Consider the following 14,019-nt stretch of genomic DNA (forward strand, 5'->3'; position numbering starts at 1 on the left):
GTCTTAGCAGAATTTGCCAAATAGTATTACAGCTTTGGGAACCACACAGGGCTCTCTGCTTCCATTTTTGCATGCTTTATCAGCAAAATACATGTGTCAGGGGTTGTGTTTGTTAATTCCACATTGGCTTGGATGATATTTTGCCAATCCAAATCTGTAACAATGTGCCCAGAGTTTTAAAAGGCTTTTGTCACTCTTTAAATCGGTGTGGATGGCACTGTGCTAATCCTATGGTTAGAAACTCTGCTAGACATTTGAGGTGAGCAGATTCAGTAGGGTTGTAGGGTGCTTGATATAAAGGATCTGCCCTACACCTAAACTTGGAAACTACCCAGAGTTCCCTGCTTCCTTTTTTGTATATATATATGTATGTATATATATATATATATATATATACATATATACACACATTATAAAAAACTGCATGTCCAATTACATGCATACTTTGTGCATAAATATTCCCAGTTATTATTGTCTTCAATTTCTGTATATATGTTTATCATCGTAAACCTATATATATATATATATATATATATATATATATATATATATATTCACTTAAAAAACCATAGGTTTCACACATGTTATAGTTAGCTGGACATTTCACTCGTAAAAAACCAATGAAATTCCCCCGTTATAGTTAGTGCAGGCAACTATAACTCACGCGACCGCAATCCTCTGCTGATGACGTCAGATATTACATCACTGATGACATATGTGTCTTTATGAAATATAAATATTTGTAATATATGTATAGCTAAAGATTAATGGAAGAAGACATGGGTAAATAAGTGTCTAAATACAGTGATGTAATATCTGACGTCATCAGCAGAGGATTGCGGTCGCGTGAGTTATAGTTGCCTGCACTAACTATAACGGGGGAATTTCATTGGTTTTTTACGAGTGAAATGTCCAGCTAACTATAACATGTGTGAAACCTATGGTTTTTTAAGTGAATTTGCAAGGTTTTTTAAATGCTAATTCGTAACTATAACGTGTGTGAAACCTATGGTTTTTTCAGTGAATATATAAACATATAAATATAATCTGCATATCTATATAAATATAAAGTCATGCAAACATATACATATATGCATACATGTGCATGGTATGTACATGAAAGTTTGAAAAACTCTAATACAAGCAAAGCTAAAAAGCCACCTAATTACAAACAGAATTGCTTTAACTTAAACGAGGGCGAGACCTATTGCATTTTCAATGCTTGTTTACTTTGATTCCATCAAGAAGGCATTCAGATGTGTCCCACATTTTCCATAAATTCTGAATGGTAGCACTCTAGTTGCTCATTAGATCACTGTAGTAAAGCTACTGCTCACCAGGGAAGTCTGCTGCTGGTATTGAAAGTGCATGTTTCAGTCTGCATGTCAGAATTTTTTAATGAAATCGAAGAGGATTTGATAAGTCACTCAAAATGTGCCCTAATTTTTCTTTTTTCCTCACTAATCATAATTTCTATGGCAAAATGAACCTCCTCATTGTGTCCCTTTTAAATTAAACTACTCACTCTCTACTACTCACTCGCTACTACTTTCTACTACTCACTCTCTACTACTCACTTTCTACTACTCTCTACTACTCTACTACTCTCTACTACTCACTCTCTACTACTCACTCTCTACTACTCTCTACTACTCTCTACCACTCACTCTCTACTACTCTACTACTCACTCTCTACTACTCTCTCTCTACTACTCTCTCTACTACTCCCTCTCTACTACTCCCTCTCTGCTACTCACTCTCTACTACTCTCTACTACTCACTCTCTACTTCTCCACTACTCTCTACTAATCACTCTCTACTACTCACTCTGTACTACTCTCTACTACTCTCTCTACTACTCTCTACTGCTCACTCTCTACTACTCTCTCTCTACTACTCTCTCTCTACTACTCACTCTCTACTACTCACTCTCTACTACTCACTCTCTACTACTCTCTCTCTACTACTCTCTACTACTCACTCTCTACTACTCACTCTCTACTACTCTCTACTACTCACTCTCTACTACTCTCTACTACTCTCTACTACTCACTCTACTACTCATTCTCTACTACTCTCTCTCTGCTACTCAGTCTCCACTACTCACTCTCTACTACTCTCTACTACTCACTCTCTACTACTCCCTCTACTACTCACTCTCTACTACTCTCTACTACTCCCTCTACTACTCACTCTCTACTTCTCACTCGCTACTACTCTCTACTACTCACTCTCTACTACTCACTACTACTCTCTCCTACTCACTCTCTGCTACTCTCTCTACTACTCTCTACTACTCTCTCTACTACTCTCTCTCTACTCTCTATTACTCATCCTCTACTCTCTACCTCTCTACCTTTCTCTACCTCTCTCTCTACTACTCTCTACCTCTACCTCTCTACCTCTCTACCTCTACCTCTCTACCTCTACCTCTCTACCTCTCTCTACCTCTCTCTACATGCACACATATGCACATATATGCATTTATATATATGTATGTGTATTTATATGTTTATACATACATATATAAACATATATATAATCTGCATATCTATATAAATACAAATATAAATGCATGCATACATATACAGATATGCATGTTATTTACATGAAATTTTGAAAAACACTAATAAAAGCAAAGCTAAAAAGCCACCTAATTACAAACAGAATTGCTTTAACTTAAACGAGGGCGAGACCTATTGCATTTTCAATGCTTGTTTACTTTGGTTCCATCAAGAAGGCATTCAGATGTGACACATTTGCCATAAATTCTGAATGGTAGCACTCTAGTTCCTCATTAGATCACTGTAGTAAAGCTACTGCTCACCAGGGAATTCTGCTGCTGGTATTCAAAGTGCACGTTTCAGTCTCCATGTCAGAACTTTTTAATGAAATAGAAGAGGATTTGAGAAGTCAAAATGTGCCCTAAGTTTTCTTTCTGCAGCACTAGTCATAATTTCTATGGCAAAATGAACCCCCTCATTTTGTTCCTTTGCAAATTAAATGTTTTAACTGTTACCACTTTATTCCAATCAAGATGGCTGCAGGTGTGCCATACCTTTGTCATAAGTAAGAGTGTTAGCGCTCTAGTTGTTCTTTGGAACACTCTGGGAAGCTGCAGTAGAACACAAAGGAATCAACTGACAGTCTCTGCCCTTGTTGGATGTACATGTTTTACTGAGAATGTCAGACTTCATTCTCACATGACTGAGAAAGATAATGTGAATTTACAGAAAATATGCTCTCAGTTTAGCTTATAGATCACCTTCCAAACCTCTGTGGGAAAAGCATGTGAAAATAGTTTTCTCTCAAACATGATTCATGATATCCCAGCAGAAGGCTTTTTCACATGGTAAAATCACCTTAGAACATACTACAATTCCTAAAATGAGTATGGTACCATCAACAAATGATTTATAATTAGGCTTTCCTGTTTTCAGTTTCTATTTTTTGTAAATTCTGGTGGGGTTTTTTCAATTCCTTAAAAAACAGTGGTTATCAGTGGTTACACATTTTTGCGCCATTAAAAACAACAGAAACAGTGTTTTTCCGGTGTTTATGGAATTTTAATTTAATTTTAATTATTGCTTGCTTTCTGCACTGATAGTGCATGTGTATAGGTAGTGTGTGCACAGGGTATCTGAGGACCAAATACATGTTTAGTGCACCAGAATGAACTACTAAGTCAATAGCATTCTTCATTAACTCTGAAAATTGTAAAGATACTTTCAGCATACCATCTAGCAAGTGACAAGGATCTCTTACAGGGAATCACTTCAGCTCAGGTATCGATTTTGACAGGCCATCATACAACTTGTTCATATACGTAGCTGAATTACTGCAAATACAAACAATATCACTCCAATCTTAATTGAACTTGTTAGGAACTTTTTTCAGCAGCACTGTGTTCCATGTTTACCAAATGCCTGGTGTCATGTTTTCACCACTAACTCAGATGCTTGGTGACAACATTCTTTTCACACATACCTGTCAGTACATCTTGCATTGAATGTTTGAAAACTGGGGTGTTTGGCAATTCCCTTACAATCAATACTGACTCACTAGAGAGGGGGGGCAGATGTACCATAGGATTTCACCCATTCTCTGCCTGTGGGTAAATGTGATGCTACATATTAGGAAAGATTCTAATGAAACCAGCCATTTGACCTATCAGTGAAGTCAAATGTAGCCAAAATTTCAAATATGATTTTGATATTTCCCAATTCTCTACAGTTTATAAAATAACTAAATAAGACCTAAAAATGCATCTAAACACCATCTTTAGACCAAAGATCACAAACGTAAAAAAAGCAGAAGGAAGAAGAGACAATGTTTCAGTGACATCCCTAAACAACAAAACTCAAACAGAATATTTTTAGCCCAGTCTTTCTTGATACTACCTTGTATAACAAAGTTACATTGTATTGGCCTCGTAAGGACAAAAAAAAAATGACTCTTTCACTCATCTTTTCCTTTCTTTGAATGGCACTTAGTTTGTGGTTGCAAAGGTGTTTTGTCAGTGTTTATATGATAACACCAGTGATGGCTATTTTCCTTTCCGTGGAGTTTTATCAGTTATTATAGGTTTAAACCTAAAACCAAATAGCCTATTTATAATGTAACTAAAGTCTTAAAACCTTCTATTAACTGCAATGCTTTTTAATGAGGTGCTATCATGTATATTGGTCCCAAGATGGCTGCCAACACTTCTTGGATGAAGTGCTGACAGCCAATCAGATCTCACAATGAGATGTGTGGTTAGGCTCCGCCCAGATATGTATATGATTTTACTTTTGATTTTCTCAGGAACTACTGAACGGATTTACACCATATATGCAAAAGGCACATGCCTGACCTGAGGACTACCTCTTTGCCAAATTTCAAGTAATTCTGTTCAGCCATTCTGGCTGTAGCTGTGTCTTAAAGGTCCTATGGAAAAATGCATGGGGAAAACGCGTTTTGGGACCCCCCTTTTTTCGCGGCCCCCGCTTTACGACTTACCCTGAGACTTCCAGGGTAGGAGCTGAACGGAGCGCCCCATTAGTTTTGAAAATTTCGCGAGGATTCGTCAACCGGCGCCAAAGTTATTCAAAATAGAATTTTGAGATTTCCTATGGAAACTAGGTTGTAACTATAACTATCTACTGGCGACCGCCAGTAGATAATATATATATATATATATTCACTGAAAAAACCATAGGTTTCAGACATGTTATAGTTAGCGGAAATTTTACTGATAAAAAACCAATGAAATTCCCCCGTTATAGTTAGTGCAGGCAACTATAACTCACGCGACCGCAATCCTCTGCTGATGCTAATACTGTATTTAGACACTTATTTGCCCATGTCTTCTTCCATAAATTTTTAGCTACACATATATTAGAACTATTTTTTTCTCTTAAAGACACATATGTCATCAGCAGAAGATTGCGGTCGCGTGAGTTATAGTTGCCTGCACTAACTATAACGGGGGAATTTCATTGGTTTTTTATCAGTAAAATTTCCGCTAACTATAACATGTCTGAAACCTATGGTTTTTTCAGTGAATTTGCAAGGTTTTTTAAATGCTAATTCCTAACTATAACGTGTGTGAAACCTATGGTTTTTTCAGTGAATTTGTACGGTTTTTTAAATGCTAAGTTACTTTACGCCATTCGTGGCGTGCACGCCCACTTAACGCAGTTCGTTCCGTGCGCGCACGGTGCGCTTCGCGCACAGTGCGCGCACGGTGAGCACGCGGTGCGCTTCGCACAGTGCGCGCACGGTGAGCACGCGGTGCGCTTCGCGCACCGCGCGCCCACTTTACGCAGTTAGTGCCGTACACGCAAGGTGGGCACGCAGTGCGCTACGCGCACCGCGTGCCCACGTTACGCACCGTGCGCACATGGAGGACATATTATGCGCTTCCTTGTGATAGGTAATCTGTTAAATTTAATTTGTAAGTGATGACAATAATATGCCATGCACAGAGAGTTTGTTTTTTTTTAATTAAAATTTTTAGCGTAAGCGCACCGTACGCGTACGGTAAGCGTAATCGGCGAAATTTTCAAAAAATAAAAATTTACCGTTTTTGGCCTTTGAGGACTCAACTAACATGGCTATGTGCATGGGCGCTGTCTAAACAGCCCCTTTATATGTTTTTTCCCTTTATTTACAGCCCCCCCCTCAGAGTGCGAGAGAGAAAATGGCGGCCGCCGCTTCCTGGTTTCGACCGATTCGAATGTTTACTTAGATGTAACAGCCAATCAGAATCGCGCTCGCGCACGCCACCGTACGCGTACGGTAAGCTTACGGTAAGCGTACCGTAAGCTGGCTCAGATATATATATTGATTTAAAGGCTATTTTCTCAGAATCTACTGAACAGATTTACACCAAACCTACAAAAGGCACTTCCTTGACCTGAGGACTACCTCTCTGCCAAATTTCTAGTAATTCTGTTCAGCCGTTCGGGCTGTAGCCCTGTCTAAAGGTCCTATGGAAAAATGCATGGGAAAAACACGTTTTGGGACCCCCCTTTTATCTCAGCCCCCGCTTGACGAATCCCCCCGAGACTTTCAGGGTAGGAGCGGAGCGTAGCGCCCCACCTATTTTGAGAAATTCGCGAGGATTCGTCGACCGGCCCCAAAGTTATTCAAAATAGAATGTTGCGGATTTCCTATGGAAAAGGGGTCCTAACTATAACTACCTACTGGCGACCGCCAGTAGGTAATATATATATATATATATATATATATATATATATGAGAGAGAGAGAGCGAGAGAGAGCGAGAGAGAGCGAGAGAGAGAGAGCGAGAGAGAGAGAGAGAGAGAGAGAGAGAGAGAGAGAGAGAGAGAGAGAGAGAGAGAGAGAGAGAGAGAGAGAGAGAGAGAGAGAGAGAGAGAGAGAGAGAGAGAGAGAGAGAGAGAGAGAGAGAGAGAGAGAGAGAGAGAGAGAGAGAGAGAGAGAGAACCACGCCACATAATCAAACATAAATATTTCGTCATGGAATGGATTTCTTACAATTTATGGATTTATTTTTACTTTATTACGCACAATGGGTGACCAGCTGCACTACATGGGACCAGCACACCAAAAACCTGCTGGTGCTTACTGGAAAGGTGTGGAAAATTGGGATTGGAGGGCTGGTTGGCTGACCTCACCCATCTGGGAGAATTGAGGAACCTACAAGGATTTTGCAGCCGGAATGTGATAGGCATCGCCATTCTTTAGAGGTTTGGACCCCAGAGGGTCAAAAAACTGAGCTTTGTATGGCAGACTCTGAAGTTTTTCCATACCCATGCTTTTGGCTCACATTAAGAGTCCATATGAAGAATGACTCCCATGTCTCCAGTGGTGTAGCACTGAAGAACAGGATGATCCTATCGGTATTGTCAAAAAAGGCAGTGTTTCTAGATGACACTACTTCATAACAATCTAGAGAGCCGAGTGGTCTGAAGTCTAAATGGGAAGTTAATTTTGGGAAAATAGAGGATGCAGTTCAGAAGAAGCATTGCACCATCTTATTGAGTTGGCCATCAGCACCAAATTTAGGGTGGATAGGGTGTTTTACACACACACTTGTTAGATTAAAACTAATGAGGAAATCAAAGACAACCTGTCTTAGATTATGTGATCAGTTGGGCAACTTGTTCCACACTGTGGGACTATGCTCCGAGTGAAGAGATTTGGGCTGGTGTAAGTGTCTGCCTGAACTCACTACTGAATAGAATATGGGAGAATGACACAGGACATGATATAATTGAAATCTATATAACACAAGTTTGATATTTAACTATTGGGAAAAAGTGGTACTCTGGGGCAGCTCTGAGATTCCAGCCCTGGAAAATGGCCATAATATGGACTGATATATGCATTCTGATAAATGTATATATGAGTGTGTAGGGTGCTGTAAGCAGGACAATAAAGTCTGGGGTACATATTTGAGGTATAGAGAGATGAATGTTGACTCCATGCAATGAGTCTGATTGGGTGCCTACTGAATAGATGCCTCTTGTCCTCATGATGCAAATCTACTACTATCTAATCGATATTTCAACATAGCTCTACATGTTGGTTCAATGAGGCCTACGTATTACATATAAATACATGCTGATTCATAGCGATGGATAATTTTCTTTCTAGGTGGGCTACATATGTTGCATAATGCACTCAATACATTTCATACAGCTTTATGGTATTTGCCCTCTTCTTATACATTGCCATTAAATCTGCCTTCTTGTAATAAATAGGTATTAAACAAGTTTATTCTTTAGATATTAAATGTAGGCACTTGAAGATAGACATTGTTCTCCAACCCATTCCCAGGTATAAAGATACAATGAGCGACTTTTGTTGTGTGAATTCTATATATTCACATTTGTATAACTCCACTATCTAATGGGTGGTCTTGGAATGGAAACTATCTTTCTGAAATTGAAAACTGTGGACTTTAACATAACCAAAGAAGTCTATAAAAGGTATATGCTGAAAACATTTGTTACGGAGACACAACATTTTTCTTAAAACTGTTAAAGTTATAAACATAATTAAAATCAAAATATGCAAAGATTATTGATAGTGTTTTTTTTCTCTTTTTTCAGTTGAGCCACAGGTTTATGGCCATGTACTCATCCGTGAATCACTGCTGCATTTAAACTGCATTCAAGAAAACAGTTCCCTCATTTCCGCTGTGAAAGAGAGTGTCAATGACCTGGAAAATAGCAACCAGAAGCCATTTCCTGCATCGGATGATACTGGCACATTACATCGAGAAGAAACAAAAGTGTCACTTGAGGGCCTAGCTGAGTCTTTGGAGGAGGACTACATTTCCACCCCAAATGAGTTCACAAGTTTGATTTCACTCATGCCTGAAATTCCAACTTTAGATCTAGAACTTGAAACACCAATGACATCAAATGCGGTGAATGGAGAAGTAACTGACTGTGTGCAGCATTCACACCAGGAAGTAACCTCAGCTGAAAATATACTGAATGAAATTCCTAAAATGCATTCACAGAGCGTATCTAATATTCAAGAGCCAACAAAATTAACATCTGAAATTGGATGCATTGACATATCTTCAATGCCTTTCCAAATGAAAGAGCATGTTTTGGAGCCTCAAGAATCTTTGCCCCCAACTAGACTCCATGATCGATCTGATATTACCGCCCCAATCTTAAGTATTGATTCAAGGGTACTGGAATTAGTATCCAAGGTTGAACCACATGAGCAATCGGAGATCACTTCCGCAGAGCTGGTCAGTGTTATTGAACCGGTTGAATTAACTTTTCAAAATGGATCCCTTAAATGCTTAGACATTTCTGCAGCAAACGTGGAGAATGTGTCACCACCATTGAGAGTAGAAGAGAAAGAAGATGTCAATGAAAAACTTTGTGATTTGAACAATTGTTCCAAGATCCTACCACTAAGCTCTGATTCTGTCAAGGAGACTGTTATGTTACCACAATTTATAACAAATAATGATATTACATCGCTTTCCTGTTTGGAATCAAAAAAGAACAATATTGAGCCTCAGATGCAACATCCACCAGAGGCCCCAAGTTCTTCTGCTCATACTACAGTGTCCAGAACTGATGTCATTGAAGCAGAATGTGACAGCGACGTAGAATCATTGATTACAACTTCACCAAATGAAAGGGATTTTTTACCATCTGCCACCCCTAATGAAGATATTAATCCTGATGTAAATACTTCTTCAGTTGTCCACAACAACATGATAAATCTTGCATCTCCACAAGGAGCTAGTGAGGAATCTAATTCAATGCCCAATTTAATTGAGACAGTGGCCAGTGTATCAATAGTTACTGTACCTGTTAATATATTGTCTCCAGCATCCACTTTAAGTGGGGAGTCAGAACAGCAACCAATGATTCCAGATACAGTTAATATCTCATTCACACTTCCCCTAGAAATGGAAAAGAGTTGTCTAAATTCAACACTGTATTCAGGCTCTGGAATAATTGAGGATTATCCACACTCTAAATTGAAACCTGAAGCACCAACCAATATTAACAAAGATGATAACTATGTCAAAGCCATGGACATATCATACAATGAAAACCCTGAGATAAAATCCTCTTCCTCTCCCTTGTCTGTCGAAATTGATCCTCCAGCACAAGGGGCCGAAGTCCCATGCGTAACCAGTCAAAGTCCTCAACAACTGCAAGCTTCCATTGCTGCAGTGGCCAACCTTCAGCTCCCAGAACACATAAAAATTGAGAAGACCACTTCCCTGATCTTGAAAGACAGAGGAAGTTTGCAGTCAACAGGATATTCTGCATCGAAAGATAGTTCCTGTTATCCGCAAACTACAGATTGTGAAAGGACATTGCAGGCACCCAAGGCTAAGAACAAACCATTGGTATTTGCCAGGCCTCCAGACACTCCAGACAGCTCGCCTCTTTCCCCAGTGGAACACTCCTCTGTATCCTTCAGTCCCAATCTAAGGATTCACCCCCCTGCATTTGTGCAAAAGAAACTTTCCAGTTCTGCTGCTTTATCAAAGTACCTCACTGCTTCTTGTATTGGCCAAAGTCTTCCCCAAAAGAGTGTGCTGACCAAATCTAAAAGTTGTGAAATTAGGGAGACAGTTCTAGCACCTCAGCATCATATTTCCCGGCCGCTGTCATCTTCTTCATTTCGGGGGGGATACAGATCACCATCTCCCGTTAAAATTAATTCATTCGGCATACCAAAGTCATCAGGCTTTGCAAAAGAGGGAGTTAAAATAAAACGATCTGCTTCACTTTCTCTCACCCATGCCAAAGAAAACTCTTGTCAATCCCAGCCCTTTTTCTGTCATCCTGGTAGTAGTCCAGGAGCATTAACAAGTACCAGGGAGAAATGTTCTGGTGCATCAGATAAAATCCTATGCTTTTCAGGCACAATACCTTTGAGCACAAAGCCACCAAATGTGATGACCTCACAGCTGAAGACAGTGGATCCAAGACCTCCAGGATGTAAAACCCCAAACCAGAGGGCCTCAGACTTGAGGTCATTAAAGCAGGGACTGTCAGGCATGCAGCCGTCAGACCCTAGACTCTTCGAGATGAGGTCATCACACTCATGGCTGCCAGACCAGAGGATGTCAAATTCAAGGCCATCATGTTCTAGTCCTTCAGACCCACAGTTGTTAGACTTCATGTGTTTAGATTTGGCAATGCCATACCCAAAACTGACTGACCTAGGGCTGACAGAGCCACAGCGATCAGACTTTGAGCCATCAAAGTCAAGGCTACCTGATGTGAGTGCATCAGGCATTTGGATGTCAGAGCCACCACTATCAGAATCACGACCAACAGGCTCATGGTTGCCAGATCGCAAGCTGTCAAACCCGATGCCATCAAATCTAAACCTACCAGACCCCAAAACACCAGACTCAGGTCCCTCAAATCTAATACTGTCAAAACAAACAGCCTCAGACCCAAGACTATCAAATTCAACCAAATCAGGCTCAAACCTATTAGGCCGAAGGCAGTCAGACCCATGTCTACTAGACTTGTGGATTTTAGGCCCAAGGCCATCAGACCGGAGCGTATCAGACCCAAGGACATCGTTAGATCAAAGACTTTCAGAACCAAGGTCATCAGATCTCACGCCATCAGACCCAAGGCCTTCAGACCCACAAAAAGACCACAGCTCATTAGATCTAAGGAAATTAGACCCAAATTCATTAGAACAGAAAAAGATGGAATGGAGTCCAAGTGTGGTATACCCAAAGCCATCAGACCCAAAGCAATCAGACACAAGATATCCACACCAGAGACAGTTGGACACAAGACCACTAGAGACAAGATCTTCAGACCCAAAGTCAATTGACCCCAGCAAATCAGGCCATCAGAGACGATCAGAACAGATTCTTCCATCTGAATCTAACCAGCAGTCTTTAAATGAAAGACATTCAGATTCAAAGGAGCCAGACCCAAGGCTTTCACAACCAAAACCATTAGACTTGAGGTCTTCGAACCATAGCCTTTCATACACAGAGCCTTCAAACACAGGCTCACCCTACCAACATACCTCAGATCTGAGACAATGCAACCCAATCACTCAAGGCCTAAATTCCTCAGACCTAAGATTTCCAAATCCAGTGCATGTGGACCTGAAGCCATCAGAGCAGACTGTCTGTTTGCCCTCCGGTTCAGCAGTTGTCATTGCTTTTCCACGCCCATCTACAACTTCCAGAATGCCATCCATTCCCCAAACTAGGTGGTCTCCTACTTCTTCTGCTGTTTCAGAGCCTAATTCGAGGGTGCAGTCTCCCTCTCCAGTATGCAGGAGGATATGTTCCCCTCCCCCAGACGTCAGCTTTACAAGAGGAAAGCCACCTCGCTCTTCATTTGTGGGTTCCAGAGTGTGTGCATTCACTCCACTGTGCATGAATTCCTCTGAGAGGTCTCCTTCCTTATCTGCAAGTTCAACTCCTACATGCACAAGCCCAAGCACTTCCATGCCAGTCTCACCACTAACCACCAGCCCCAATACAGGGCCATTCAGTTTACCTCAAAGCAACAAGAGAACAAGAGGAGGCCAGCTTCCTTCGTCTGCCCTCAAGGAAAGAAGCAGTAGCCCACTGCGTCCTGGCCGGCTTTCTCTTGGAGCAAGAGAAGATGAGGCTGTCATCTGGGGAACCATGGGATCAATGGGTAGCCCTCCATGTCAGAGTCCCGGCATCCAATCACCGGTAAGAAGTGGAGGTGGTAGTCTCAGCTCGCATGAGCTAACTTGCATACACTGGCCGGATGTTCGTGAACTTCGATCAAAGTATGTAAGCCATGAAAATCATGAAGAATTACACTTTCAGAAAAAAGCGGATGAAAGGTGTGCTAGTTCTCCAACCAATGTCAAATACAGAGAGGATGATGTTGGCAGACCAGAGGAGAGAAAGCTACTTGTGGATAATGTGGCACTCTGTGTCCCAGTGCAAGAAACCCTAAAGAATGTGTCAGCTGAGGAATTGCTTTTCACTCCAGACCTGGAGGACTCCCATGAAACCCAGGACAAAGGCCTACTGAAGGCAAGCTATTCTACCACAGTCAACATCCAGATAGGGGGCAGTGGTCGCATTGCCTCTTTCAGCAATGCCCAGGTCAGCCTTACGCACCCCTTTTTGGCAGCCCCAGAATTCCAAAATGTAAGGCGGGTGAACATCAATGGGGGTCCCTTGGACACTCAACAAAAGACCTGAGTTTCCATTATCTCCGACAACCCTCGGTGTCAAACGGATTGCAGCACTTTTCTTAATGTAGCCTGCCACACCAGCCAATTGCAGGGCCAAGATAAAGAACTTCCAACAGGAATACTGGAAGCTCTAGGACAATCTGGCCACAAGGTTTGCAAGATCATCTGGATCAAAGGAAATATCCCCTGGGATCAAGTCCACAGTGTGTGAAAAGACATAGATTTTGTATAAGATGCCTGTAGAGAGACATGTTGGGTGGCAAGCAGCCAAAGAATATGCTCACAAAATGTGGTACCTGAAACCAGACCATATGCTGTACAGAGAACAATTGACCAATGTTCTAATTCATGTTTCTTATTGGCTGAGAATTTTGTATAAAGTGTCTCCTGTCTCGGTTTTTGCAGTGTGATGAGTCAGCCACACACAATCTCTTTGTGTTGCATACAGTGGCGCTCACAAAAGGTGAACCCTCCCCTTTCAAACTGACACCACCCTCTTCCTGTGAGACATAAGGTTTTAGTTGCACTTAAAGTTCAGGCTATAACTTGCCTTTCAACTGGTTTTCTATGAGATTACCCTGACAGCTTGAATCTACATGAGGGGTCCTTTTGTGAAATGTGGTGACCAAAGTGATTCCTATGGATTGGGACACAAACGTCTTGGGTTTTCGAATGGTAGCACATCTGCACCACTTGGGGTGTTTGTGTGGCAGACATGTTAGGCAAAAGGTAAGGCTGCCCTGCATTCGACATCCACCTTCTACTTTAGGTGGGAGAGGTGAGGCATTACTTATTATCAGCCCATCTAATGGGAACATTTGGAAGCAGTGGATATTTT

The 14,019-nt window shown here is 41.1% G+C and overlaps 1 protein-coding gene across 1 annotated transcript in view; it reads left to right on the forward strand.

Annotated features, from left to right (window-relative positions):
- LOC146797786 (uncharacterized) overlaps positions 1-13,335 on the forward strand; it is a 420,200-nt gene extending 406,865 nt beyond the window's left edge. Inside the window, exon 19 of the mRNA XM_085624971.1 lies at positions 8,582-13,335. Coding sequence (XP_085481097.1) covers positions 8,582-13,188 — 4,607 coding nt within the window. The 3' untranslated portion in view covers positions 13,189-13,335. The remainder of the gene's footprint in view (positions 1-8,581) is intronic.
- Positions 13,336-14,019: the final 684 nt, after the last annotated feature.

The sequence above is a fragment of the Triturus cristatus genome, chromosome 9 (assembly GCF_964204655.1).
Source record: "Triturus cristatus chromosome 9, aTriCri1.1, whole genome shotgun sequence".
Classification (NCBI taxonomy): domain Eukaryota; kingdom Metazoa; phylum Chordata; class Amphibia; order Caudata; family Salamandridae; genus Triturus; species Triturus cristatus.